General features: G+C 41.6%; 2 protein-coding genes across 2 annotated transcripts in view; one reads left to right on the forward strand and one right to left on the reverse strand.

Moving 5' to 3' along the window:
* LOC107225605 overlaps positions 1-18,139 on the reverse strand; it is a 73,017-nt gene extending 54,878 nt beyond the window's left edge. Inside the window, exon 1 of the mRNA XM_046730590.1 lies at positions 17,921-18,139. The gene's annotated coding sequence lies outside the window, so the exon portion shown is untranslated. The remainder of the gene's footprint in view (positions 1-17,920) is intronic.
* Positions 13,463-16,980, forward strand: LOC107222216. The gene is made up of 5 exons (XM_046730591.1): positions 13,463-13,614; positions 14,501-14,553; positions 15,466-15,651; positions 15,750-15,922; positions 16,025-16,980. Exons 1-5 carry the CDS (start codon positions 13,585-13,587, stop codon positions 16,363-16,365), a joined length of 783 nt encoding a protein of 260 aa, XP_046586547.1. The 5' UTR covers positions 13,463-13,584; the 3' UTR covers positions 16,366-16,980.
* Positions 18,140-26,831: the final 8,692 nt, after the last annotated feature.

The following is a 26,831-nucleotide window of genomic DNA, read 5'->3' on the forward strand; positions in this document are numbered from 1 at the left end:
TTTCAACCAATTCAGGGGGTGCTCGGCGTACCGAACGGAGACTACTAGGTAGAGATATTTGTCGTATACGTAGGCATTGTACGACCTGCGACCTGCGCGAATCCCCCACGCCTACGAAACCGATGGCTCTGTATAAGCGAGACTCCGTCCACTTCCCCCTGGCGAATCCCAGTCGCGGATAATGATGTCCAAGAACAGCAAACCGGGACCCGTCCTGGCCGTTGGCGTATGGGCGTATGGGTATGGAATCGAAGCTGAGGGAGTGTATTTTTCAAACAATGTCCACTGTTATAATTTGCTCGCATGGCCAGTTCGCATAAATGATATACAACAATCCCCTCCGGTACCAAAGAGAGGCCGGGAAAAGAAATTCGTGGCAAAATCTGCGTTTGCGTACCACGTATACATATATACATAAAAATATGCTACGATAAAGATGAATCTACGTTGTTATAAATCGCGCGGAAAGCTCAGGATATCAACAATTTATCGGCATTTTTTTCTCATAATTATTATACTTTGTAAGTTGATTGCGCGTTCGCAGGTATAAGATAACATGGGCAGCGAGGGATTATTGGCTCGAATACCAATTTTCATTCCCGTCGACTTTTAACCTACTGTACGTGTACGTATAATACGTTGTAGCCTTTCGCGTGATGCTAACTTTTGTACTTTTCCCCGATGTATTCGCCTCTCTGGTTCTGGGCAAGGTAAGGAGGAGGACTCCTTCCTCCAGGACTGCTAGCGTACGATTTAAATTGGATGCCAATTTACGAAACGGCCCGTCCAGTGTATATCCACATATGTGCTACTCGTATGTACGCAACATAACGTGCATTTATGGGTAGGTGAATCGGAAGCAGAAGGACGCCAGTCCTGCTCACTCAGAAATTCTGCTTTGTCGCGATCTATGTATGTTTCAACTTGTTGACAAATTTGGGAAACGTCTGCGAAACAGACGGTCTGAACCAGGAATTTGGTACAATTCGGATTTCGAAATTAAAAAAATAATTGGAGAGGAACCGTCAGCGATTTGGTCGGCATTTTTACCCGCTCGAATTTTCGTCAAATGCAGGACTCGCTCCTGTTTCGTTCTGGAAAACCCGGTTTGTACATTTCAAATACCGTATATTTGATTCACGTATGAAAAGGCGGTTCCGGGTCTGAGGTCAATTGACCGTACGCCTACCTAACTGGTACACTTGACCAAACTCGCCCTTAGCCTTCCGAATGTATATCAACCTACCTTATATCAACCAGTCTTGCAGCACCGAACGTCGTATAACGTGTAGCTTGAAAAACCTCCCCCAATCGCTCCGGGAACTGGACCAGACTCTCGTACATATCGAACGGAATGTACCAGATTTTTTCAAAACTGTTACCTATCACATATTGCGTAGCTACGGATTCTGTGCTTCTGCGCCGTTCCCGCGGCATTAATGGGCAACGAAACGAGGGAACCTCACGAATTTGGGAGGTGGCCCAAGAACAATCAGAAACACGCCACTTGGCAATACGAAATGCATTAGCGAACCGTGAATGAGAATAAGACGAAGAAATATGAGGAATAAAGAAGAACCTTCGGTGTATAAGAGTATGATCGAAATGGCGTGACCGAGAGTTGTCGGGACGTTCATGATTCGAGAACGGATCGTTAACTTGATTTTATTTTTACGATAACTCCGAGCGTAGATTCCCTCACATTTCGCTAGTTGCACACCGTCGACGAAATCATCCTCGCAGTGATTAGGTGATTAGACTTCCACTGCGTTTCGGAGCAATTGTGCGATTATATGTATATTGCCAAAATACAAATGAGGCGAGGGAAGAGTAACGAGTAACGATGTTTGCCGGTAGTATATAGGTGTATAGGTATGTGCCTATAGGGGGGAGGTCAAGGGAATAAATGGTGTTTCCAATTCCAATCAAGAGTAGATATAGGCACGTGCGGGGGAATGGGCAGGTGCACTGTTTGCTCGCCATATTGCAGAACGTGTTTGAATGGCTTATTGATCAAATAAGACAAATCGACTGGGTATTTTTGTTCGGATTGTTTGCTGGATGTATATGTATGTGTTTCGTTTAGATTTCCCTTAGCAAATATTTATTATAAATTACTCCCAGTCAATTTGTCTACCCCTGCAGCATTTGTCCCGATATACGTGTATACCTGTCTACCGCATGAAAATTCCGCACGTCTCTAGGACTCGATTTTCCAACTACAAAATTTCGCGCAATGTGATTCTGATTACGAGATTAGACGACTGATTTGCACGAAATTCTTTGCCAAGGTATAATAAACTGGAAATGAGGAGTTTTTCACCCAACGATAATGATCGTCGTTGTTACTGTACGTAAGTACAACAATTCCACGACAGTGTTCCGAAATGCACGAAGATCTCGACTTCGCGAAGGACCTTGGTTTCTAAGAACAAACACGCTTAAAATTTACACCGACTAATTATTACGACTAAAGGATGTGACTCAGAGTGGCATGACGCACGGAAAAAAATGTTACGTAGATTTTACATATCCTGTGGTGAATATATTTGGAGTCAAATCTACATCAATTGCGGTGGATCTACCTAAGCATATTGTAACTCTTACTATCGGATTTGTTAATCTTGCCACAACTGCTGTAGATTTAACTCCAACAAAGTGCTATATTCACCACAGGAGATGTAAAATCTACAATATTTTTCATTCCTTGCAGGGTTAGACTAAAGTCTTACAGCTTCTGACTCATCATTCCTGAGTAATGAACTACTTTTTACACACAATCAACTATCGTGATATTCCATTTTTTCCTTCTTTTCATAATATAATGGCTAAAAATGAGGGAATATTAGGAAAAATTTAGTCAAGCAGACGGAATATGATTGATGGACGCGATGGATGAAATTAATCGTTTGATCACTTACCGTGCAACAATTTTATTTAACATTTCGTTCTCACTGTAACAAACGTGACGGATATACTTTGATTCACTATCGAAAGACGAGCGTACCAACCTACAATCGCAAAAATAAACAAAAACATGGCGCGTGCATTTTCACGCATTCATACATAAATTCGTCGCGTAATCCAGGCATTCGGTTATTACCCAAAAACACCCTGTATGACCCCCGTAAAATGTAGCCGTACACCATGCGCGGTGCAGGTGTGGAGTCAGGTCGAATGAAAGCACCGCTAATAGTAGTAAAATATTTGTTCATGCCCGTCGACTAGCACCGGCGCACACACCCCTGCAAGACTTGACTAAATGTGGGAAACGTTGGATGTGGAAATAAGCGGTCCGAAGACGGGGATGTGGAGGATGAGGGAAGAGAGGGGGAGAGGGAAGACAAGGGGGAGGGGAGGAGGATCGTACGCGAGCAGCGAAGAGGATATAGATGCTACGTACCCACGTCTACGGGGTACAGGGACATGGCGGAGGGAGGAGAAGGGAAGAGAAGGGAACGGAAGGGGAGGGAAGAGAAGAGGGGCTGGTCCCGGTGAGGCCTGTTACACGGTCAGCTAACAACCCCTTAGCCAGCCCCCTAAGGGACGCCAAACAAGTGAATCGCTCCGTGTCCTGATAACGACTATTTGATAATTCTCAATCTTCCCTTGGCTTACCTTACCTAACCTGATCCAACCCGAACCTTCCGAGCCTTCCTTTCGAGCTCGACTTCATCCCGGTCTGTGTTTCACCAGCTTGGTCAAGTCCTACAGGGACGATATGCTGACCCTGGGAACTCCTGGTTGCCGTTCATTTTCACATGTTGATTTTAGCGCTGTGGTCATCTGACGGATCGTTCTATTAGCATCCTCCAAGAGTTGTAAAACAGATGGTAATTGTTAGCGAAAATTTCGAAAAATTGAAAAATGTGCAGACATTTTTGTTCGAGTCTTCATCAAGCTCATCGTTGTTTTTACATTGAATCTTCCGACGTTTATCTGAAACGAGAAAAGCAATCCTCAATTTTTATTTCACGAGGATTTGACAATGACGGATTTAATTCCGGTTGTGGTGAACTCGCTGCGTCGGTTTTTGAGGCTCCATTTCGCAGTTCATGCGGTGTAACAATATCACGGAAAAATTGTTACCGAAATTCGGAAAAGCTTCGTCTTGCAAATTATTGTATAAAAATCTTGCGTCATTTTCCCAAGACTCTGAACACGTGACGAAAATCTCCGGAACGAAGGGTGCTGCTATATAATGAAATGAGTTAAGGGTAGGTACACCAGTTACGATGAAAATTTCTAGAGAAGTAAATTCAAACATTTTACCGACATTAATACGATGAAAATTTCGTACGATACTAGTGTCAGTTTTACCAGGCATAATACTTGTCCCGGTATCGTTATATCGGTAAAGAGAAGGGGTTAGAAATCGGTGCAGCAGGGGTTTAGTTAACTCAGTTGAATTTTATCCACCCACCCACCGCGCCGCGCCTCGCTAACGATAAGGGTTGCCGGTGGTGGGGGTTTAACGATAGGACACAACGAGGGCAAAATCTGTTTCAGTGTCTTGCATGTCGTTAGGTAGGGCGTGGGCGTACAGTTATTGAACTAATTTCATATCCCTGTATCTTGCCACCCCTATCTCTATCCCTCTCCCTCTCTCGCGGGTTCGCAGCTGTATACATAGTACACGCACACACACACACACACACACGTCACGTACGCCAACGTGTACCTATAATACATATAACCATCAGCGGTGATCGGCGGTGTAATATGCTCGCACGTTTTTTTGACTTGAAGGGAAAAATCATGTATGTAACGTATGTGTATAAGCTGGGTAGGCGGTTTCGTTCACCCAGAGAAACCCTCGTCAAGCATTCAACTAGCCACACCGCGACGATGAACGAGTTATTTATCACCCGCTCGAGCAAGTGCGGCGATTGATTGCGAAGTAATCTACTATCTGAATATTTTATACCGTGTACGTGTACATTACTGTACATGCATCCCCGTTTAAACGTATGCCGCGCGCATGTGTTTCGCACCCCCTGATATTTTCGTCACCGTATTTGCCCCTCTGCACCATGCGTCAAACGGGCAAATGTCGGTTCACTGTTGTATACACTTCCGTTGTAATTGTGATTGACAGGTGACGGTGACACCTCCACGCACTAAGTAACGCGATTGGATATCCGACGCAGTCACCTGAAATGTCGAACGGTCCTTGGTACTTTGCAGATTCCCGTCACTCCGTGAAACGCGCTGTTTTTTCTCTCCGAGAACAAGTGTGAAAAAATCCACTTTCTACACTGCGTAAGAAAAAAATTTACGAATAATTTCTCACTGATAACGAGCCAATTATTTGCGACTTTTTAAAATCAACGATCCTGTGAATAGTATAACCGAGGAAAAAGCGTGCAGGTAATTCGAATTTCATTGAGAGATATTCGTTCGTTTCATGTGTGTCTCGTTAAGTTTCGAGCAGACGCGTACACCGATATACCGTTTTTCATCTACACGTACATAATATATCGCGCGCGGTTACGAACTACTTTCTTCGAGGCAAAACTTTGTTAATTACACTGCTTATTACTCGACGCTTATGGGTAATTTCCACCATGTACAAGCTCCGGGGTATCAATCAGAGTTTCTATACCTTCAGGCTCTTCGGATGCTTCCTCTTATCATACCGTACCATCTGCATACCCCGAATCGTTCGTTTTATAAAGACCAGTACCACGTGGTTAATTATTCGCCGGCGCTTACGTATTTACTCAAACCATCTACAGCGCTGTAGCAGCGCTCATTTCTACCAGCGCGAAATTAAAAAGAAATTTATAGAAAGGAACGAAAGTGATTATCGTTGCAATAAAGCAATCCAACGAATACCGCGATAAGGTCGTAAGGATCGAGCTGGAAATGCATTACGCATGTAGAATTAATTGAGCCTCGCTGGCTTCGCCAGAGAGCAAATTCGAGCGGAGGCTGCGGGACGCAGCGTCCCAACATGGGATAGTTTCCTCGACGATTAGCCTCAGTTTTTATCGGCAAATTCGCTCCATTTGGAGACGCGACGCTGCTCGGCTTCGATTCCGATTCCGATTCCGATTCCTCCGGTGCGAGTCACCTCCTGGGGGTTTTCTGCATCTTCCTCTTTTTCTCCCCTGCATTATTGCTCCTCCAAGTCCTTCATCTTCGACGGATTTCCTTCGTTTATTTTTCTTTTTTTCTCTTTCATTTCCTCTGTATCGTTTTTTACCCACCGCTCGTTCCTTCGGCGCAAGCCGTTTCAACGGAGGAGACACAAAGAACCGGTCGTTCCAGTCGGAGGTGCCCTCCCTCCCTCCCTCCCTCCCGCCCGCAGCGTTGCTTTATAGCCGCCGCCTTCAACGCGTGTGTCGCTTTTACCGCGTGTTTTACTCCACGGCTAACAAAACTCGATTGACGAAATTGTTGAAAGTGTTGAAAAGTTGATTTGATAATAACAGGTGGACGGGGAAATGACCAGAAAAATATTTGGTACCTGCTAGTGCTGTGCGATTAATCGTTTCTCGAATTAAGCGATTAATCGACGTCTTCGATTAATATACCGACTGACCTGGAGAATTATTACGAGGCAACTTCAATTAATCGATTGATCGGAAAAAAGAATATTCGAAAATCGCGATCAATCGATTAGTCGAAGCTGCCGGTTAATCGAACAGCACTAATACCTACGATTTTCAGTGCAATCCATCTGGAAAAATAATATTCTTAGGTGAATTGGATCCACAGTTGTTATTACAGTCGTAGGACCAGTTTATTGAAATAATACCGAGACATGATTTCAGTGACCTTTGAGAAACTTTTCATTTCTAGAAAGTTGGAATGAATTCATTTATTCTTAACAGTACAGAGTTTGGTGAAAACGAAAGAAATCATTTCGTCCGGTTTCACTCATTCGTTTCTTTTAGCTTGTGTGTAACATATGCATGCATGTAATACCGAATAAAATTTTACCTAGTATATAATTATCCCGACAATCATAGATGTACGTATAAATCGTTTGATCCTCATATCCCGTATCTTTTTTTTTGCAATCTTTTTTAAGAGCCATACAATCTGACATCCACGCATTACATGCATATTCATGCACACAGCGTGGATCGGAGGCACAAGTTGTGTGACTAGTTTTTTTTTCCATCTTGCAGCGTATAATCGTGGATATAGAAACGCGTCATCCGATCAAACCGTGTCGCGACTATATCAACCGCACCGGTTAAAATAATCTAATAAATTTCTAAAAATCGACATACGCGATCGCGTTCCAGAGTATATATTAAAATCTATCTCGGCAGATCGTGAACGGAATATGTTCCACCCATCCGGCATTTCATCCTCGTTATTTTATTTATCTTGTCCATAAGCGTGATGGAATCTATATATGTATAGTGCACATGGGAAAGAACTTGAAAGCGAAATCAACGACAGCCGGATTTTCGAACGGCTATATATATACATTATACATATACAGCAACATAAGGAGAGTGAGAGTCGCATGAAGGTATGCAAAATTTCAATCTCGATCTTAAAAGGGAAACTTGTAATAAATAGTATTCGGCACAACATACGGCTGCGAATTACATAAAATGCATCTCCGGCTACATTTTAACGTTACCTTAAAATTCTACTCGTCATTTCTTACCCTTGAAATTAATGCGAGAAAACATTTGCACGTGCAATTAAATACTCAAATATAATATGTTCTATATGTTCATTCACGTTGTGGGTAAACCATATGTAAACATGTATACTTTACAAATGATATGATCTTCCGGAGAGAGAAGGAGAGTGTGTGCGTGTGTACGTGTGTGTGCGCGCACGAGCTTGCAGCATAAACAGCACACTACTCTAAAGGAAAACACCGCAAACTGTAGTTTATTGTATTACTTCCATACAACGCGGTAGCGCGCTATTCCAAACCATGCAGTACTGTACCATATTAGATTTTTTCTCATGCCAGGGCGTGCATGTATCATGTGCCCGCGGCGGTGGAGGGTGAATATGTGTGTGTAGACATGTACGCAGGAATATGAAGCACGGTACAACGTCATATGAGCTCTTGGCTGAAAACCTTACCGCACATATACATATCGTACGCCTCTTTGCAAATTTGCAAAATTGAACCCGTCCTTCTTGTGCGGCTTCTTTTCTTTTCTTTTCTTTTCTTTTCTTTTCTCTTTTTTTTCTTCTTCTTACTACTACCCTTTTTCGGCTTCTTCGATTTTTTTCGCGGTCGTCTCATAGGAATCTTCCAATTCGAATGTGCATGTTTCTTGGCTGTGTTTTTTTTCTTCTTCTTATTCTTCTTCTTTTTATCAAGCATGCGATCGATGATTGGTTTGTCGTTATGGCACCAGAATTCCCGACTTCTCAATCTAAGCATTCTTGACAATTTTTCCCCCTCTATTTCCTTAAAACGTTTCACGAATGAATGTGAGAAAAAAAATATATAAATTCCTCGTTTAATTAGGTACGTACTTTGACTCTAATTAAAATCGCAGAATCACTCTGCGGGCAGCTGAAGATGCTCGGGTGGAACGTACGGTGGAAGCTGATCTTTCAGAAATTCCGGTTACCTACATAAACATACTTTTCATGTTATTTGTACGTTGTATTTTTTTGCAACGTGATCGTTGAAAATCTCGGCGAAAATTTTGTTTTATTACGCAGTTACGGGGGTAAGTCGGATCGTTAAGTATTCTGAAAGATATCGTTGAAGAAGCTATGTATTAAACCTATATACATTATACCCGTATACAATGTATACTTAATGTAAAATGTACCCTCGTGCCACGCGACGTGGTTGATCAAAAAACAATTAACATAAATTTCTTTTCCTCCTCTTGTTCGCTCTCCGTCCCTCAACTGCCGTTTGCGTTGCTCACGTTCACCTGAAACTTGCACATTATTCTCATTCGGTATTCTTTCCGTGCGCTACAAGTGTTCCCCAGTTCCACGAGGGCCCGCAAGGACTTGAAACCTAATCCCTTTGAATGTGCTTTTGCACCTATTTCACTTTGCTTCCCCTTTTTTTGAACCCTTATATCTTACCCCAAACTAATTCCTACATCTTTTCTTCCAAAGCTTGTTCTAATAATCCTCGCACTGCAATAATTACGTGACAACATCGAGTAGAACTTCAAATAATCTAATGAAAATTTGCGAAGAATTGATCAAAGTGTGAAAATTCTGCATAAATCATATCCGGCTACGAAAGACATTGACAGGTAAGCGGTTGCATGGCAGAAAGAAACGAAAAAACAAAATAAGGTGTATAAATAAAATTGAAAAAAAATAGATACCGAAAATAAATTTGTACGATCGTTCGCAGGCCCGCGCTGACTTTGGTCGCGCCTCGCAAATCATCCCCAGTGGCACATACAGACAAACGCAACCCTCTTCCATGGTTGTCCAGGTTCTACGAACGCGAATAAACGGTGGAATTCAATTTATAGGTTTGCGTGACGCTGCTCTCACTTTATCTCTCTGTCTCTCTCTCTCTCTCTCACTCCACTCGTTTCTCTTGTGGCTCGATCCTTGCGTCGAAGGGTGAAAGCACGTATGCATGGGGGGTACGTTGAAAAAATCCAAAACAAAACGAAATAAAGTAAAAAACGTTGTCAAAAAGAAGGCGAAAAACGAGCGTACGGTACGCGTGTAACTGGATTAGCGTATATTATTAAATAAGCACCCTTGCGCCCAAATGTAACTCTGTCTGCGTGTATCACCCACGTATCTACCCACCTTCGCGTACGTCTTCTCCGTCTCGCCCGTCCTCAGAGGGAATCCGTACTGCAGGTAAACTCGCACACACGTGCTTTGCAGCTCGCCTAACCAGCCGGCAAGATAGCGATGAGTTGAAAGAGCGGAAAAGAAGGAGGCAGGAGTGAAGGGGAAGTTTATATTTATTTTCGTTTTAGCCGCTCATGCAGCTTTCGACGGGGTCGCTCGGTGGCCAAAGAGAGAACGAGAGACCGAGAGAGCGAGCGAGCCTTGCGGTCAATTAGCTCGAGGATTTTAAAATAAACACTCTGTAGCTCTACTTAAAACAAAACCCTTTCATTTGGTTGTCCTTCCACCTCGAACCCCCTTCCAGCTCTGGTTTCAGCCCAAGCCCGAAGATTCGTAATACGCGTGTGGTGAAAATGTTGAAGGATCAGAAAATATTAGGGCTGCTGTATCAAATTTTTAGAGACGCGAAAATCTCTTTCTCAGAATCCTTGACGACGTCGAAAGTCGAAGCGCGAAAAAATCGAAACAGGTCAAAGTATAAAAAACTGAAGCGTAGAATCGTCAAAATTAATAAGAATGATTTTCTATACTTTACCTACTCAAATTTTGAGTTTCGAATAAATTTTAACTTTTCACGTTTTAAAAGTTCTGTTGAATGGACTGTCGCGTTTTTGAACATTCGATGTTGCGACTTTCTTATTTTCTGACCTTTCCCAATTTTTACCCCCATCGGGATAATAATATATTTCGAATTTCCGTATTCTTATTCAATCGGGACGATTCTATATTCTGACTATTCTGTAATATTTTGACTTTCTACATTTTTAAATTCTATGGAATGGAGTTTCGCTCTTCTCAAAATTCGACACATCGACTCTTTCACTTTCTAATCCTTATTCATCCCCCCGTGAGGGACATTTGTCGATAAGATCAGAAACCAACTGCCGGAGGCTTGAAAACGACCGAGAATACAGCAGAGACGTCTTAAACAAACGTCGACAATGCGACGTATTATCGCGGATCTTGAAAGTTGATTATCACTCGGCTTGACACTCGGTCCGACTCTAAATTAACCTAACGGAAACACGGAGCTCGTCTAAGCTTCTTCTGCATGGGAACGTGAGATAGGAGATCGAAGTCACCGAGGGAGAAATTTTCAGATCACGTGTAATGTAACACGCGAGTCCAACAAAAGCGAGAAAGGATTCGTCTCCGCGAGTCGGCGGACCAATTATTACGCACCATATAATAAACTTGTTTTTAGATGATTATCCTGAAATTCAGGTTAGACAATAAAATTAGTGGGCGTGCTCTTGAAGCCTCGAATGAGAAAATTACTCCATTGTCAACTATTTAGACAGTTTACTCCCAGCCACTACAGCCTGCCGAAGCACGCAGCGGAATTTCACTGTACGAACGATTATTTTTTACTAGATTGTCCTCTACGAGGATGGGCAATTTCCGCGATCTGCAAGCTGTAATCTTGCCGGGCGTCGCCCGGAGTAGGTACAAGTTATACACACCTACACACGTATCTGTATACGTGTAACAATTCGCAAATTAGTCGCCAAATTGGACTGGGACAATATTTTACGAGGTCGCGATGAGTGCCGGTCCATAATTTGCGGGAATCTCTAGTTCCGATTAGTTCCGTGAATGTGGGCTTTTTGCTCGCCGACGAAACAAAAACACGAACTAAAAATGGAATGAGAGAAGGAGAGAAGAAGTAAAAACGGTGAGAGTGCATTCAATCCTTAGGTTTGATTGATCGCGCTTGATGTTGCGTTGCTTATGTGTGAATAGAAAAACAGAATGCCCGATAAAAGTACCTTGCCCAAGCCGGACGTCGTCGTCAGTCCAGCAATGAGGAGGAGAATTACATCCCGTGCGTGAAAGTAGAAGATGGATACCTGCGTGCATGCTAGCATCGCGGCACTTCTAGGTCAAACATATCACAGGGAATAAATAAGACAGACGTATCCGCGGCTTCGCGGACGAATTATATTGAAAATACAATTTAGAAATATAGAAGTGACATTCTTTCTTCGTTTACCAAGCAGCTTTTACACGCCGATTAAGCGCAAGCTGCGATCGCGGCCGCGCGTTTTTGCATGACTTTTCCCGATGCATGAGATGCGAGATCATCTTGCCGCAAACCGGATTCTTCCGCGGAGCGATTCCTCCGGGTGTATACGCAAAAAATGCGCCAATACTGGTTTCCTATGAATTTATGCATTATTTTCGTGACTGTATGACGGATGCAATGATGTGTACGTAAGTATATAAGTATAATGCCGGATTAACAAGGCTCCGTTCCACTGGCACAGTGATCTCTGGATGATCTGCCGCTCGTTGCGTTTCAGTCCGAGTTCTCTCTTCGTATACCTAAATGACTCGTTCCTTTGATCTTTTACTCCGCACTTATCACATTCATATTTGAATTTTTTATTACTGTCCAACCGTTTCGTTGTCACAGATGGCATCTTTCCTTACTGCAGGCATCGCACATTTCTAACGCAGACGGAGTCCCGCGGCCTCGAGGTTGCGATTAGTGGAATAGCTGCAAGTGGTGTTAATAAAATGATATCATCGACACCCGATTCTGCATGACCTTTGATTCTCGCCGCCTCGAGCCTCCGCGATGAAAAAATAAATAGAAATACGAAAAAGTAAAATCGCACGACGGTATAACGAAGAACGATTTACCGCTATAGGCTATGTAATTAGCGAATACCTATTCGCACATTTACATTTATACGTACATACCTGTATATAATATACATTGAAATAAATATCTTTAGCTTATCGTTTCCGCGCGGAGAAATCATATATGAACAAAACAATATACATACTCATTAGAGTGAGCGGCTTCGGATAACTACACTGGATGCGGTGGGTATGTGTAGAGGGTATAAAAAAAAATATAATAATAATAATAGTGACAGCGAGGAAGAAGTAATGCTGCCGTTCGAAAATAATTTTCCGGTACATCGTATAGCGACGTTGATGTACCTAAGCGTGCAATATATGCGCTTCAACTCACTTTCGAAACTGGATCATTCGAGGCGTCGGCTCAGCGAGTACAGGAACCGATTAACTCTTCGTCAAGAGGAATGAAAGTAAATTAATATCTCAATAAAGAAACCGTGGCGGGATGGATATTGATGAAATTATTTGACGAAGGTTAAGGACGAGCGAATAGAGGAAATACAAAAAATCGAACGAGCACATATACTTTATTACCGACAGATGTGTAAATACCTGAATTCGCGTTCAGACTTTATTTAATTAAATCCGTTTGGTCCCGGTTTGTTGAATAAATTAGAAGACTTTCGTACTATAGTTTCTTTAAAACGAACACAAAGTTAAAGGACAACAAAGAGAGGGGAGTAAGATTAGATTATTATTATCCGGCAGTCGAGAGTCGATCGGAGAAATCGTGAAAGATTTCTGGACCGAGGTGCGAATATCGGATGCCGCGACGTGGTTGCATACACTTACACGGCGTTGGTATATTAGACGATTTGATTGACATTGGCGTCACATATCAGGGTAAGTATATCGGACGTAGAAGAGGTCGTTAACTCGTTCGCAATAAAGTGAGACACGCTTTCTGCGAGAAGTGTCTACGCACCCGTTTCGCCTTGACCCGGACGACGCGACGCAGCCCATCGCGACGGCGACGAAGCTGCGGCGGCTAGTCGCGATGGGGATAGATTTTAAAAATTCAATCTAGGAGAGAGAGAGTGAAGAGCCGGGAATATAAGAGGCTCTCAGGGCGAAGTCATTCTCAGTTTGTTATGCATTTCACGCGGACGGTGTTCGACGATCGCTCAATTCTGGGCAACCAGACGATCACGAATGACGATGGATAACAGATTCATTTTCAAAGTAATCCAACTTGTTCATACATTTTCGAAAAACAAAAAAAAAAAAAAAAAAAAAAAAAAAAAAAAAAAAAAAAAACGTGTTTCTTTGCATATTCATTTGTGGTGGTCAGTTGTCATGGTTTTCTATGTGCAGTTTTGCTTTCATTTTATTTTTCATACCGGTTTGAAAAGGCTCGTCGGAAGGGCGTTCGACATTATCAACCTTCATTTTGCAAACTGTGAAATTAAGGAACGCTACATCATCGTTTTGCAACGAGCATGATTTTTACACTCGATACTAACCGGTTATTTGCAGCGATTCGGACTTTTGAACACTCTTGATAAAGAGACCGTAGCGTACATTCGATCAGCTTAATTTATAGCATTACTGTGCCATTTAACGTGTTGATGAGTTACATGAAGGAGAAGTTTTCTATTTGTGTTAATCTGATGCAAAGTTCTTTCGCGATTGTGTTTAACCGCTTAATCATTTTTAAATATTATGGACGCTCAGTTTCGGTGTATTTTTAATTTGTTCAATATTTTTTGTTTTTACGATATCAACCAAGACTAGTTAAATAAAACGCGTTAGTAAAGGAAAATATGGAATAAAAAAAAAAACGATTTTGAGTTAAAATGTGGAATGTATTACAATTATACGGACAAGAAATTTTTATACTGAGAGTACAATAATCATACAACAACTGTTATGAAACAAAATTTTGTTCTCTTGCAACCCACAAAGATTTGTTTTTTGCAAGATATTTTGAAACATCGTTTATGAAAAGTGTTTCTAAATTAATTTGAACGAAGTGCATTTGACGTACACAGTAATGTGAATAAACTTTACTTCACCATTCTTTCAATCTTGTAACGATATTTTATTGTTTCTGTTTCATCTTACACAGACAATCTTCTTGTTGCTGATAGCGACAACATCCGAGGCAATATTCTTTGATTAGTAAGTATTTTTAAAAATTGACGACGCTAATTATTCTGATGAGTCTCTCTGTCATCGGTTAAATATAATAATATTCAATAATTACTAGTAATTGATAAAAAAGTCAACTTTTTTTCCCACCCCGTGTACCGATATAAAACTTTCGGACTAAATCTAGGCCGCGGTGCAGATTCTATCGCTCGAATTAGCGAATCGTGCGGTTTGCCGATAAATTAACCAAATCCGGAAGCGCTAATCCTAGTTAACCGCGATGTGGGCTTTGATCGGTTCGCGTATTTACCAGGGTTCAAAAGTTAAAACCATTACCCCGGTTTCGCCGCCGGTGCCTCCGGGATTTTGCAGGGTCGTAAACAGCGTCTGGATATTTAACAAACGAATCAAGCGTTTCTTTGGCCTCGGTAAGTCCATCCAATGAAACCTTTTCCGCATTATAGACACGCGATGGAAATTCAAGCCAGAGACTCTTCTCGGCGAGTGCATCACGCATGCATGGAGCGATCCAAAGTCGTTCGTTCACTTGAATGTTCGAACAGTTCGCTGATGGTAATGGGGAGTTAATTATAAATCGATGACAATCTGACCGGCCAGCCGCCGCTCGCTGTTCTGCTTTGAACGTTAAATCATGGGGATTGGATACCTCGTCAAACTACCGAATATCTGCGCCACTGATTTTTGGAACAACAATAAATTGATTTCGAAGCCCTGTTTGACTAAAAAAATGTATAAAAAACAATGACTACTGTGAAATATAGTATCGACAGCTAAAAACACAATAAATAGTTACTTATATCGAATTTCGTCGTAATTTCAGCAATACTTTTTTATAGAATCACAATTTTCTGTACTACCGGTAACGATCGAAATTTCTCTCAGTTCGGGTTCGGAACAAATGATCGAATCGCTATTTTTCAGCCCGAAAAAAGCGCTCATGGACTTCTTCCATTCTTTGAAAGAGAAAAAGGAATCCGCGAAGAAGTCTCACGACGACGTTCATCACTATCATCTTCACTATTATCCGGTGCCGGTGAGCGTCGTCATCGACGATCATCACGAGCACCTCAAGGCGCCAGGGAAGCATGAATTGGACAATTTGCACAGGTGATAATAAAGCCGTGCAAACAGTTTACATAGGCGATCTTATCCGCGATTTCATCGCCGTCATAGATGCGTCGTAACGCGATCACCGATCCTTTCAGAGAGGAGCTGAGATCCTTGGGATGGACCGATCAGGAGTACAAACACGTGCCTGAACCAGAACTAATTATTCCTAAACACCAGCATCACGAAACTGGCGGTGATCTTTGGCCTCAGCAACATCAGAGTCACCTTTCAAACGGTTTGACGCTTCAAGATCAGATTGACATCGCTGGTTAGTATTTCTCACGTGAACTTTATTCTCTTCTTCTTCTTCTTCTCATACCGTACGTTTCCATTTTCTTCGTTTTTTCTGCCCTAATTTCGATGCCCGTAGCGATTAGGCAAAAGATAGAGCGGCACTCGAAGCAGCAGAAGTACCAACCGACGGTGGAACACCATCATCCGACACACATATCTCTCCATCTTCCTTTCCATCAGGAGATCATACTTCATCAGCCGGCCCCCGCAAAGGAGGAAAAAAAGGTTCACCCGTTGACAGCATTTTTTGAAAAACTTCACAGCATTAAAAATTCTCTCTTCAGTTCACACGACGACAAAAAGTCCCATCAATGCGACGATAAGAGCGAAAACGTCGCCACCATTACCTCGAAAATCAAGTCGAGCAACGCTTTTACAATTTATACGTTTCATCCAAAAAATTTGAGGAAATACTGAATTTATTTGCATCGTCCACCCCGTTTCATTTTTTCTCCATCGAGATTGGAGTCAGTTTTAGTTTTTCAATTATAGTTTCTATCACAGTTTTACCCAGAGGCTGAACATTTAATTAAAAATCTCTACGTCAATACAGGCCAGATTCGTATTTCTATGACATAACTAATCGCGTGTTTTCATCTTTCGTATGTTTTATTTCTTGTTTCTCTTTTCGCCCCCCTCTATTAGTGCGTATTATTATATCTTCACTGTCGATTCTCACATGCATAATAAACTGCCCCTGAACGATATGGCGCAGAGAAAATAATTGAGGTGAAAAGTTTGTACACGCGGTGAAGTCTGCGGGTAACGTTTTCTCATTATAACTTTTTCGTTATTTATTCTTTGTCTTTTATTTCATCACTATCATTACTGTTGTTAAACTTTATTTTACTTCATAAAATTTCGCAAGTTATACGTTTAGCAGCTATACGTGTCCGAACTTACGGTTTGCTGATATTATACATTAATTTGCGAATAGAGCGTTTTCTCGTTGTCACGTAACGCAAAACGAGTGCAGTGTCGAATGTTGATTTTTTATTGTATAAAAAAAACCAATTGTGATTATAAGTATAATTGGCGTGTGGTACAGTTTTATCATCCTGTTTCCCAATTTCCTCAAACTTGCCAAACGTAGTTAGATTTGTAAAAATATTTTCACGCTTCCACGTAAAAGGTCGAGCATTCTGAAATTAGTATCGAAAAATGTAAAATACGTTGCAATAGAATAATGTAAATATTTACCGGTTATAAATGGAAGAGATGAATTTAAAAAAAAAAAAAACTGTTATTCTCTCTTCGCGTGCATTTTATACCCGATGTAAACGTAATATAATAATATTAATACAAGCCGAAACGTCGAATCACACGGATTTACGTTTACGGCTGTTATACACGTATATATACATTATATTACGGGAAATGCTTGCACTAGTATGGACGAGAGAATGAAAGGGAGACGAATGATGTTTGGAGACAGATATTTTACGGACCGGTGTAAAAATTTATTTGCCAATGACGCTGCATGGACACCGCTCAGCTATATACCTATGTATATACATAAATTTGGAGACAATAGAAGAGGAAGAAGAGGAGGAGGTGGAGGAATGGTTGCCTGCGTTGAAAAAAACGGGGAGACGTATTCGGGCAGGATGCGAACTCCGACCGCAGTCGACGTTGTCATAAATCTGTTTGTGCGAGTAGGATATTTGAAAAAAAGGTCAAAATGAAAATGACATAAAATAAAAAATAAAATCAGCTGTCCTTCTAGGCTTAAATTTTATACCTCTTCTTTTACATCCTCTCTTTGTTTTTTCACCTACCGCTGACGAACCCAACTTACGGAGAACCCTTCATTCTCTTACATTCACTCGTTGTATCGTGATTTTTCACCTCGCTATTCATTCATATTTTTCGGATTCCCATCGCACAATTCTCATAACACACCGCAATGCATCGAAACGCCTTGATCCTTGATCAACGAGCAACAAATTCGAAATGTAGCGCATGTACTTACCGTGCTCCACGTCGGAGTCCCGATGCAGATCACACGGACATTTTCAAGTCCACGTCGCCGTCACGAACTTATCAATTGTGGCGTCAGGGGCTCCAGCCACACACACGTACACCCACTTCAAAACAAAAACTCCTCAATATTTAACCACTGGAACCGTTGATGCTTTCTTTCCGCGATGTCAACAATCCGGAACACCGATCGATTCGATACGTGCAATCTGCTCATACTCAGACGCCGGCATCACTACGCAGTCACGCGAACACCTTGATATCTCAACCGCAGAAAACCGGGCGCCTTTAATATGTATCTAAGATTTTGAATATCTAAAATTGACGCCCGCCTCCCCCCCACCCCCCGGCCCCCGGCCCCGTATCGCTATTGCTTACAAACCGATATCTACTTAACTGCCTCGAACACTTCCGATCGTCAACACGTCTAGAACTCGACTGAAAATTCTGAAAACCAGCTCGCCGATTTCTGCCCGATTGTAGCGCCCGATTCCAGTGGCTAATCCGAGAAACTTTTGACTGTCAATAAACGGTCCGTTACTCTTGCACACCTCATTCAAGTTCAATCTCTATCTGTAATTACGGCGAGAAAAATATTTTTATATTCTGATTTAAACTGAACATGTCTTCCCCTGTATTAACATTAACGTGAACGTAAATTTTTTTTTTTTTGCTTGTTTTCATTTTAAATAAGGATTTGTTACAATTAGTCGGAGACAACACTTGTGTTAACATCTTTTGGTCCGTGCTGCAGGCTGAAGATTTATGATATGTGAGTTGATTTATAGCTTCTTGGAAGGGATTATTATTCGTGGTTAATTAAACAATACGTACCGGACTCTTCGGAAGCAGAACCGAAAATAAGACGAAAATAAAGGTTTTAAATGATACGGAATGGAAACCGCAGATCAACCGGCAACCAAAGTTAACGTTCCAATTGTCAAATGTGAAGTCGAAGAGAAGAACGAGTTGAAAAAAGGAAACGGATAGAGCGAACGCATTATGATGGCGTGAAAATCAATTTTCATTCCGGAGGATTTCTTTGCAAATTTTTGTATGTAATACTTATGCGATTCGTTGATCAATCTATAAGATATAACATAAATATTTTAAACTGTGGTTTGCACGAAATAATTAAAAATGAGAAATGAAAGGGAAATTCAAAAGGGGGTCCCAATGAGGAGTAGGAAAATAGCCGAGCCTCGACCGTTGAAAGGGAGGGTATGAAACAAAATGATGAAAAAAAACAAAAAAAAAAAAAAACGAGGGTGAAAATAAAAACGGAGAGAGACATAGAAAAAACAGATATAAAAAAAAAAAAATTCAATTAATTCCGAATGTGTGACCTTTGGGTAAAAATGGCAAATGTTTTTTTAGGCCTTTATACCTGATACCCCATCTCCTCCTCTCTTTATCTCTCTCTCTCTCTCTCTCTCTCTTAGCCGGCAGAGAGAACCGATGGAGCCAACGCAGGAGAGCGTACGTTTGAAATGAAATTAATTTTTTTTTCCACTTTTCTCTCACGCTGTTGTGTGTTTTTTCCTCTTTTCCTTTTTTTTTTTTTTTTTTTGCCTTGTTTTAATTCTTGTAATTAGAAACAGAAGGGGTTCGTGTTGATTCTCGACGTTTACAATTAGAACGAATTAAAAGATAATATTACGCACCGTATTTTATACGCGCGGTGCTGAGGGCGAGTTAATTTCGATCTCTTGAAAAAGAGGAACGATTTTTTTTTTGTCATCTCTTTCCCTTTACGTGTTATTCATTATATATATACATATATACACACACACACACACACATTGCATGCATATATATACATTCCCATCTGTACACGCACGTCTGTCAACCGTATTTTATCCTTTCAATTTATTTTCACAACCGCTCGTCTCCCAGCGATAATTTTTGTGCTTCACGGAAGAGAGAATAAAAAGCCCGGAAAAAGCAATAAAACAGAGGAACATCGTTATTTCAAAAAGTAAAAGGGACGCCGCGATCTCGCATGCATGTATTAGACGTACGTATCCATACGTATGTATGCATATAGACATATACAGATGTAATGTATCTGTTTCCATAATTCTGCAACTTATCAAATACAGCCAATTGGAGGTTGAGGTCGCTGTTTCCGTGCGGCAAGAAAAAGACGCAGGATGGTGGAAAGGGAAGTGGAAATGGAAGTCGGATGAGGGGCAGCGGGAGGAGTTGGTTGGATTCGGATGTGAAGTTTTAAAAAATACGTATCTCAGATGAAATTGAGGCACGTACCACCGCAATACGTTATAGCTGGAACGTTTTATGAACTGAATAAAGTATCGCAATAGGTGTAATGCCTCGGCCATTTATGCTGAGTTATTGCTGGGTATTTCACAGAATTGGCTTCGAAGCGAACTTTGAATTTGATGTAGCGATTCCGCAAAGTCCCGATACAGATTCTAACACCGCGTATCTACCAACCACCGCTTATATTCAAACCTTTTACGAATTTTTCTCCCGATAACCTTACGTAATCATTCACACGCGTTACAAATTAACACTCTTTTTCACTTCGAAACTATCGAAAATATTGCTCAATCAACTTTCCCAACTAGTCTGCGAACTTTCCCTCGCACAGATTTTGGCAAATCGAAGATCTCTTCAATATGCGAAAATCGAAAATATTGGAATTAAAAAGAAAAGTTTAGTCAACGTTGTTACATCTCAAATTACTTCATATTGGTTTAAAGTCAAATAGATTCTTTAGATTTTATTCAACGACGACTCATTTTATTCAGGAAACTATTTTCCACAGTTTTTTCAGTAGTCAATTCTATATTACAATTTCTTGGTCATAACCAATATCGGTCCGATATTGTAAAATTAAATACTCAACGTACTCAACGATTTAAGTGTTTTATAGCAAATCACTGTAAAATAGTATTTCGAATAAAACGAGTCGTCATCGCGTGAAATCGAACGACTCTACTGAATTTTCAACCATCGCAAAGCTATTACAAATCGAAGCCCTCGATACATCCGATCCACAGCAGATTACAATTCCCATATCTGGTATTTTTGCATTTCCAAAGCAATCTCCTCGGGTTAAGAATATGTGAAAATTTGATAAACATTAAACGACCCCTCCGTAACGTCGTTGATAAAAAGTATCGATTTTTGGCCAATCAAGCTCCGCGAAAGGCTCGTATTTAAGAGATTCGAAAAGAAAGGAGCATCCCGACTGCACGCACGAGGTAACGCCGCTAACTGGCAATATTTTAATCAAAGCTGTACGAGTCGTGTAGCGAGACGCGACGGAAGAGAGTGGAGTAGCTGATGTGAGTCGAGGGCCGAGACTCGGGGCTGCTGGACAATTTGCCGTAGTGGTTTTAATACACGAATGCGGGGGTTGGTTTGGGGGTGGATGGGAATCGAGCCGTGTATGCCGCACACTCTCGCCGGCGTCACATCTACGAATACACGTGTATGGAGCGTTGTACGGACGGACGTGGCGCGTATCGGCGTTCGGTGAGTGGATTACCAACGCGGTCGCGAATCGACTTGAGTGAGAGGAGAAGATGCTCTTTCCCCTCTCTCTCTCTCTCTTTCTCTCTCTCTTGCCTTTTTTCACTCTTCCTTGAGCGAAAATCGCGATGAAAGAGAAATAGAGAAGGCGTCTAGCGTCTGTACGAATCCGATGTAGGCACATATCATGATTTGTTTCCACGGCTAGCGAAAAAAAATGTCTCGTCGTGATTTTTGTGAAATATATATAGATTTCAACATTTAACAATATACATTATACACATTTAATCAACCTGATACAATAGAAACATGTAATTATTCGCGTTCTTTTTTCAATATTTTATTTAGAATTTCATAGTCAAATAATACTGATGTGAAAATATGCTGTGGATTTTTTAAATTTATTACCTTCGGCATTAATTAGTTCGATTCACAGGATGGGGGGGGAAAAAACCTAACCGATTTAAAACGTGAATAAAATCCTAACGGGTGAACTGATTTTCAAAAGCTGTTCTTTGCTCGAAATTAGGAGAGTAAACCTTTCGTTTCGCAATTGAAAATCCGAAAAATCTTTATTTCATGTTGAGATAAATTCTCTTGAAATACGGGTTTCGACAAGTCACCGTGAGGATGATAAAAACTAATATCAATGAATGTTCAACTTAATTTCCATCTTTCTTCGAATAACAATTTCAAACGAAAATTAAGTAAAACAAGTTTTTAATATTAATTTTTTTCATCCTTCCAGTAACTTTTTCAAAATCCATTTTTCAATATTCTGTTTCTCAGCAAGGAATAAGGGTTTTACGAATTTTCAAACGCGAAACGAAATGTTCTAGTTTTTTAACCTACCCTGTATGTGTATACGTTCCTCGAATAATAGAAATATAGCAAAAATGAGAATGAAATACTTGCCAATGGCACATCGTGCTGAGACATATGTATGATACACCTACGTCGAATTGTGTTCGGTTTTCATGCAACAGCATGCCACTATATACGTATGTATACATATATGTATAAGTCGATAAATACACACACGTCAATACGTACGTATAGCTGTGAAAACGTAAGTTTTTCTTAGCCCGTTTGTTCGCGATTGTATTATTTTATTTATTTTTTCACCTTTTTCTTTTACGACCGCTATGATTCGAACAAGTTACAAACTCGCGAGCCAATCAACTAATGACTAACACCCCGCCCTCGACTCGTTCTATCCAACCCTTATACACAAGAGCCTCGCGAGTCCCGAGTCGTCCAGGGAAATTATTAGGATAAACATGTACACAAGAACAGCCTGACATACGTAAATTCCGAGCGGATAATGAATTAAAAATCAGACTTTCCAAAGAACCGAATGAGAGCTTACCAAACTTGATATGAGTTCGCTGTGGAAATATCGGCGGATCGCGCGGATCGAGGGATAAAAATCCGACAACATACTAAACGAGGGTGGAAATTCTTTCCGCGGTATAATAATCCCGTTGACTATAAAAAGGTTCAAAAATTACGTATCGGTAGAATAAATTTTCTCCGACATCGCGAGGCACGGGAAGCGAAGTTTTCGTAAATGCTTCTTCCGACTGCTCGAGAGTGCAGCTTCGGATGGTAGAGAAGAGCGAGAAGAAGGTTGGTCTCCGCGGTAGCGATACACGTCCCAAAAGTAATATTGTCTAATGTATTACTGTTAGTGTTACAGCCGTAAATTGTAAACGGAGCAGAAAGGCGTCGTTATGCGATACGTGTGAAAGCTATCTGGCCTGGGAATATTTTTCAAACCCTTATACTCCACGTTTCGCCGTGTGGTAGAAGTACAAACGGGTATAAAGGCTGCAGGCGATGGCTCGGGGCTCGTCAGTCGGTTCTCATCCTCATCCTCATCCAAAGTTACATGCCATCCTCGACTCGTCAAAGTTTCGCACACTAAACGTCGTGAATGTATCTCTATATGAATACGTACGTGCATTGTGCACACACGTGTACATATACGGCTACGCAATAAAGGATCCCCTCAGAAATAAGCATCCCCAGAGTGTTTGGCATTGTTTATATTATTTATTCACTTTTACACGTTACCCAGATCACAGCCGTGCATTAGTCAATCGATAACACGCCTCGCTTTCTATCGGATTACCAATCAATTACCTAGGCATACCTAATCGGTTTTATGCAGAGATTAAACGCGCGACGAACGAATCACCTCGTTGCGCATCTTTTCACGTCAAGTTCGACGCTTCGCGCGAAGGCTTCATGCAAGGGGCGAACCAAACGTAACGCGTACCACGTTATTACTCTATCTGATGATTATTTTTCTCTCTTTGATGAGGGAGAAAAATAAATACTTTGTACAAGTTTAGCATACATGCTAAAGGAATCCTTGTGCCTGACTACGTCATTAGCATGATTGGCTCACCTCTCGCGTACGTATGGCACACATAGGTACTTTGTGCAGGATACGCTTCTGCTGGTGTTCTTTGCACGGTACATCTCAAAGCGGGAAATATGCAGATCTGCGATGAAAAATAATATTTTTTTCAACCCCTCTGACAAGGTAATTAGAAATTATTTGTACTCGTTTAACCAACGCGGTATGCAGAGTCGAAATAATAACATGATAACAATCATCGAAATTCCTGCATGCTTGTCTGGGTTCCGAGGTACCAAAATGGAAGTGGAATGGCCTCGTTTCGCGTACGGAAGATGCAAATCGGCGCGCCACGAAACGTCGTATAAATTTTATGTCCACTCGGAGAGCCCTGCGAGAGGGCAAAAATTGGGAAAAATCAAATCAATAAAATCTAGGCGACAGTTTAGAGTTATAAGCAATAGGTTTATCAATTCTGTATATATATACATATACATACTGTCAGAAAATTCACGATGTCAATAAAAGTTTACACCGATTATTGTAAAATTAAACATCGTCGGTTCTTGACACCAAGTGGTCTTAAGATCATCACCGAATTGGTGTGACTTACAGAATATTTTCGGTGTTACTTTTAACACCGCATTTCGACATCAGTGAGTGCGTATAGGTAAGTGCAAATTTGGAATATCGCTACTAATAAGAAGGTAATAAAAGTGATGTTGATATCGACATCATCCATTAGACAAAGATTTCACCAATTGTCTTTTCCTGCTCATCCTCCCTTGAGATTATCGCAAGAACCACGATTCGGTAGTCGTGATATATAGTCCGCAAACACACAAGGAAAACAAGGTTAAGGTAACAGAAGCTTCGTGCCAGCGAGCTGCCGAAACACGAGTACTAAGGCCCGAATTGTACCCCTGGACACCTTCCAACTTTTGCCAGTGGATTGCGGAGAGGGTGTTTTTCGACGATACGCGTATTTCGAACACTTATAACTTTTGCAATGATCATTCGTAACGAAAGTGAAAAAGAGACCCGATTTCTAAAAAAATACTCTACTTCTATACGTATGCAAATTTAAAACGTGAACATTTTTTACCAATGAAACTTCCTTATGGCAGGTAAACGCTACCCGGTAAATTATTTTACTCGCGTAATTTTTTATCAGAAGGAAACGAGAGGAACCGGAAGAGAGATGATCGCTCGTCAAGGCGCATCGTCGGCACGAATATACTACACGGGTATCTAAACGGACATGATAATTGAGCATTCGATGGCTGCACGTGGCGCACTTGGCGTTAATACATGTATATTATACATATATACGTAAAGTACGCAGTCAGGTAAATATACGTATGTTATACGTACGCATGGCAGATATGTATAATAAGTACAATGTAGGCGTGTATCCCGAAGGTGAACGTACAGTACGCGCAACGCACCCTTAGCCGCTCTCTCAAAGGGAACAACTCCAATTAGTGGCCTGCCTATTAAATTTCAAACCATCCTCCGTCCCCTCGTCGTCTTTCTCTACATCCCTCGCATCACCCGACGAGTGGATATGCGCCTCCTCTTGAATTATTTGTTTAACGAGAGCTGCTTCCTTCAGCTATCCGCCCGCGATAATAATTCCACCCTCTGCAAAGTGTATTGTAGCTTCTATACATCGATTCATCGATCTCCGCAGCCTGGGCCGCGAATTTGATTCGACACCCTAAAACTCTTCCATAGATTCAACCTAATATTTGGAAACATCGAAGAGTTTAAGAGGCGGCGCTTTGTCTGCCTCAAATTCTGATCGTCGTTGGGATGGATCAAGCTTGCACAGAGACTTCAGTCTGCACGATAATTAGAAATCCTGTCATTCTTTTCAGAATAGTACACGGCATGTTTCGCTTAAAAGTAAACGACGCTCGATATCGAACGTGCGACGAAGCCAATTCCATGAACCTCTAAGGAACTTGCTCTGTGCAGCCCAGCTGATGATCAATGACCGTGAATTCGATCAATGGAATCTTTATCCCACAAGCGAATGGCCGAGTGATTTACTCGCAATTAGACGCCTACATAGTATGTCTATCTACCCACGTTGTTGTTCATCAGACAGACCGTAGACAGACACGTACGAGCTGTGAGACCCGAGTGAATTTCAGAGACAGATGGACGGACGAGGTAGCCCTGTAGCCGTTCTTCGTTGTCCGGCAGGGTAATAAAATCTGGCGTAAAAAAAAAAGAATAAACAATTTAATGCAAACTTATGACGGTTTAATTGGACACGCATTCGCGTGTCCGTCTGGTCTGTCTACCCGCACACCAGACTCCCGTGATATTTTCCAGTTTTACCGGAATCATCCTCGTTTTTCCGTTTCGTCCTGTACGAACCGTTGTTTTCCCTACCCTATCCTATCCTCTCCTCTTTTCCTTTTCGCTCTCCGTTTTAGATTTTTTTTTTTTTTTTCCCCCAGTTGCAAACCAGCCCGCTAATTACCCGCGGTTTTTACGCGCGAATGAAGACGTATACCCATTTCGTTACACTCTCTCTCTCTCTCTCTCTCTTTCCCCCCTCTCTCTCTCTCTCTCTCTCTTTCTCTTTGCCACGAACCAACGGTACGTTGAACGCCGTGAAATCGATCGGATTCCGACGAAATGATCCGGAGCACATTTTGAGTATTTGCGAAAACCGAGGATTTTTCTTTTTGTACCATAGAGGTCTTCAGGATCCTTGCAGGATTCGGCGCGCCACTCGAGGATCAAGGGAAGAAGATACCCTTGCCGTTTCAAGGTGTGCGGAACAGGTCCTGTGTAATATGTCGCGTATCGCTGAGCGGTCGGAGATAAAGCGTGATCGCCTCGTTGCCAGGGAAACGTTCGTTCCTGGGATGTGTGAGGGAAAAAGAGAGGGAGATGCCGAGAGGAGAGGCGCGAGAGAGAGGAGGAGGGGTTGAGAGAGAAGGACTAAAACTTCTAATTACTGCGCAGTGGCGATCTAATGAGCGCGGCCCGCTGGCAAAAACGAACTTTCCTCCGCTAA

The sequence above is a fragment of the Neodiprion lecontei genome, chromosome 2 (assembly GCF_021901455.1).
Source record: "Neodiprion lecontei isolate iyNeoLeco1 chromosome 2, iyNeoLeco1.1, whole genome shotgun sequence".
NCBI classification, from domain to species: domain Eukaryota; kingdom Metazoa; phylum Arthropoda; class Insecta; order Hymenoptera; family Diprionidae; genus Neodiprion; species Neodiprion lecontei.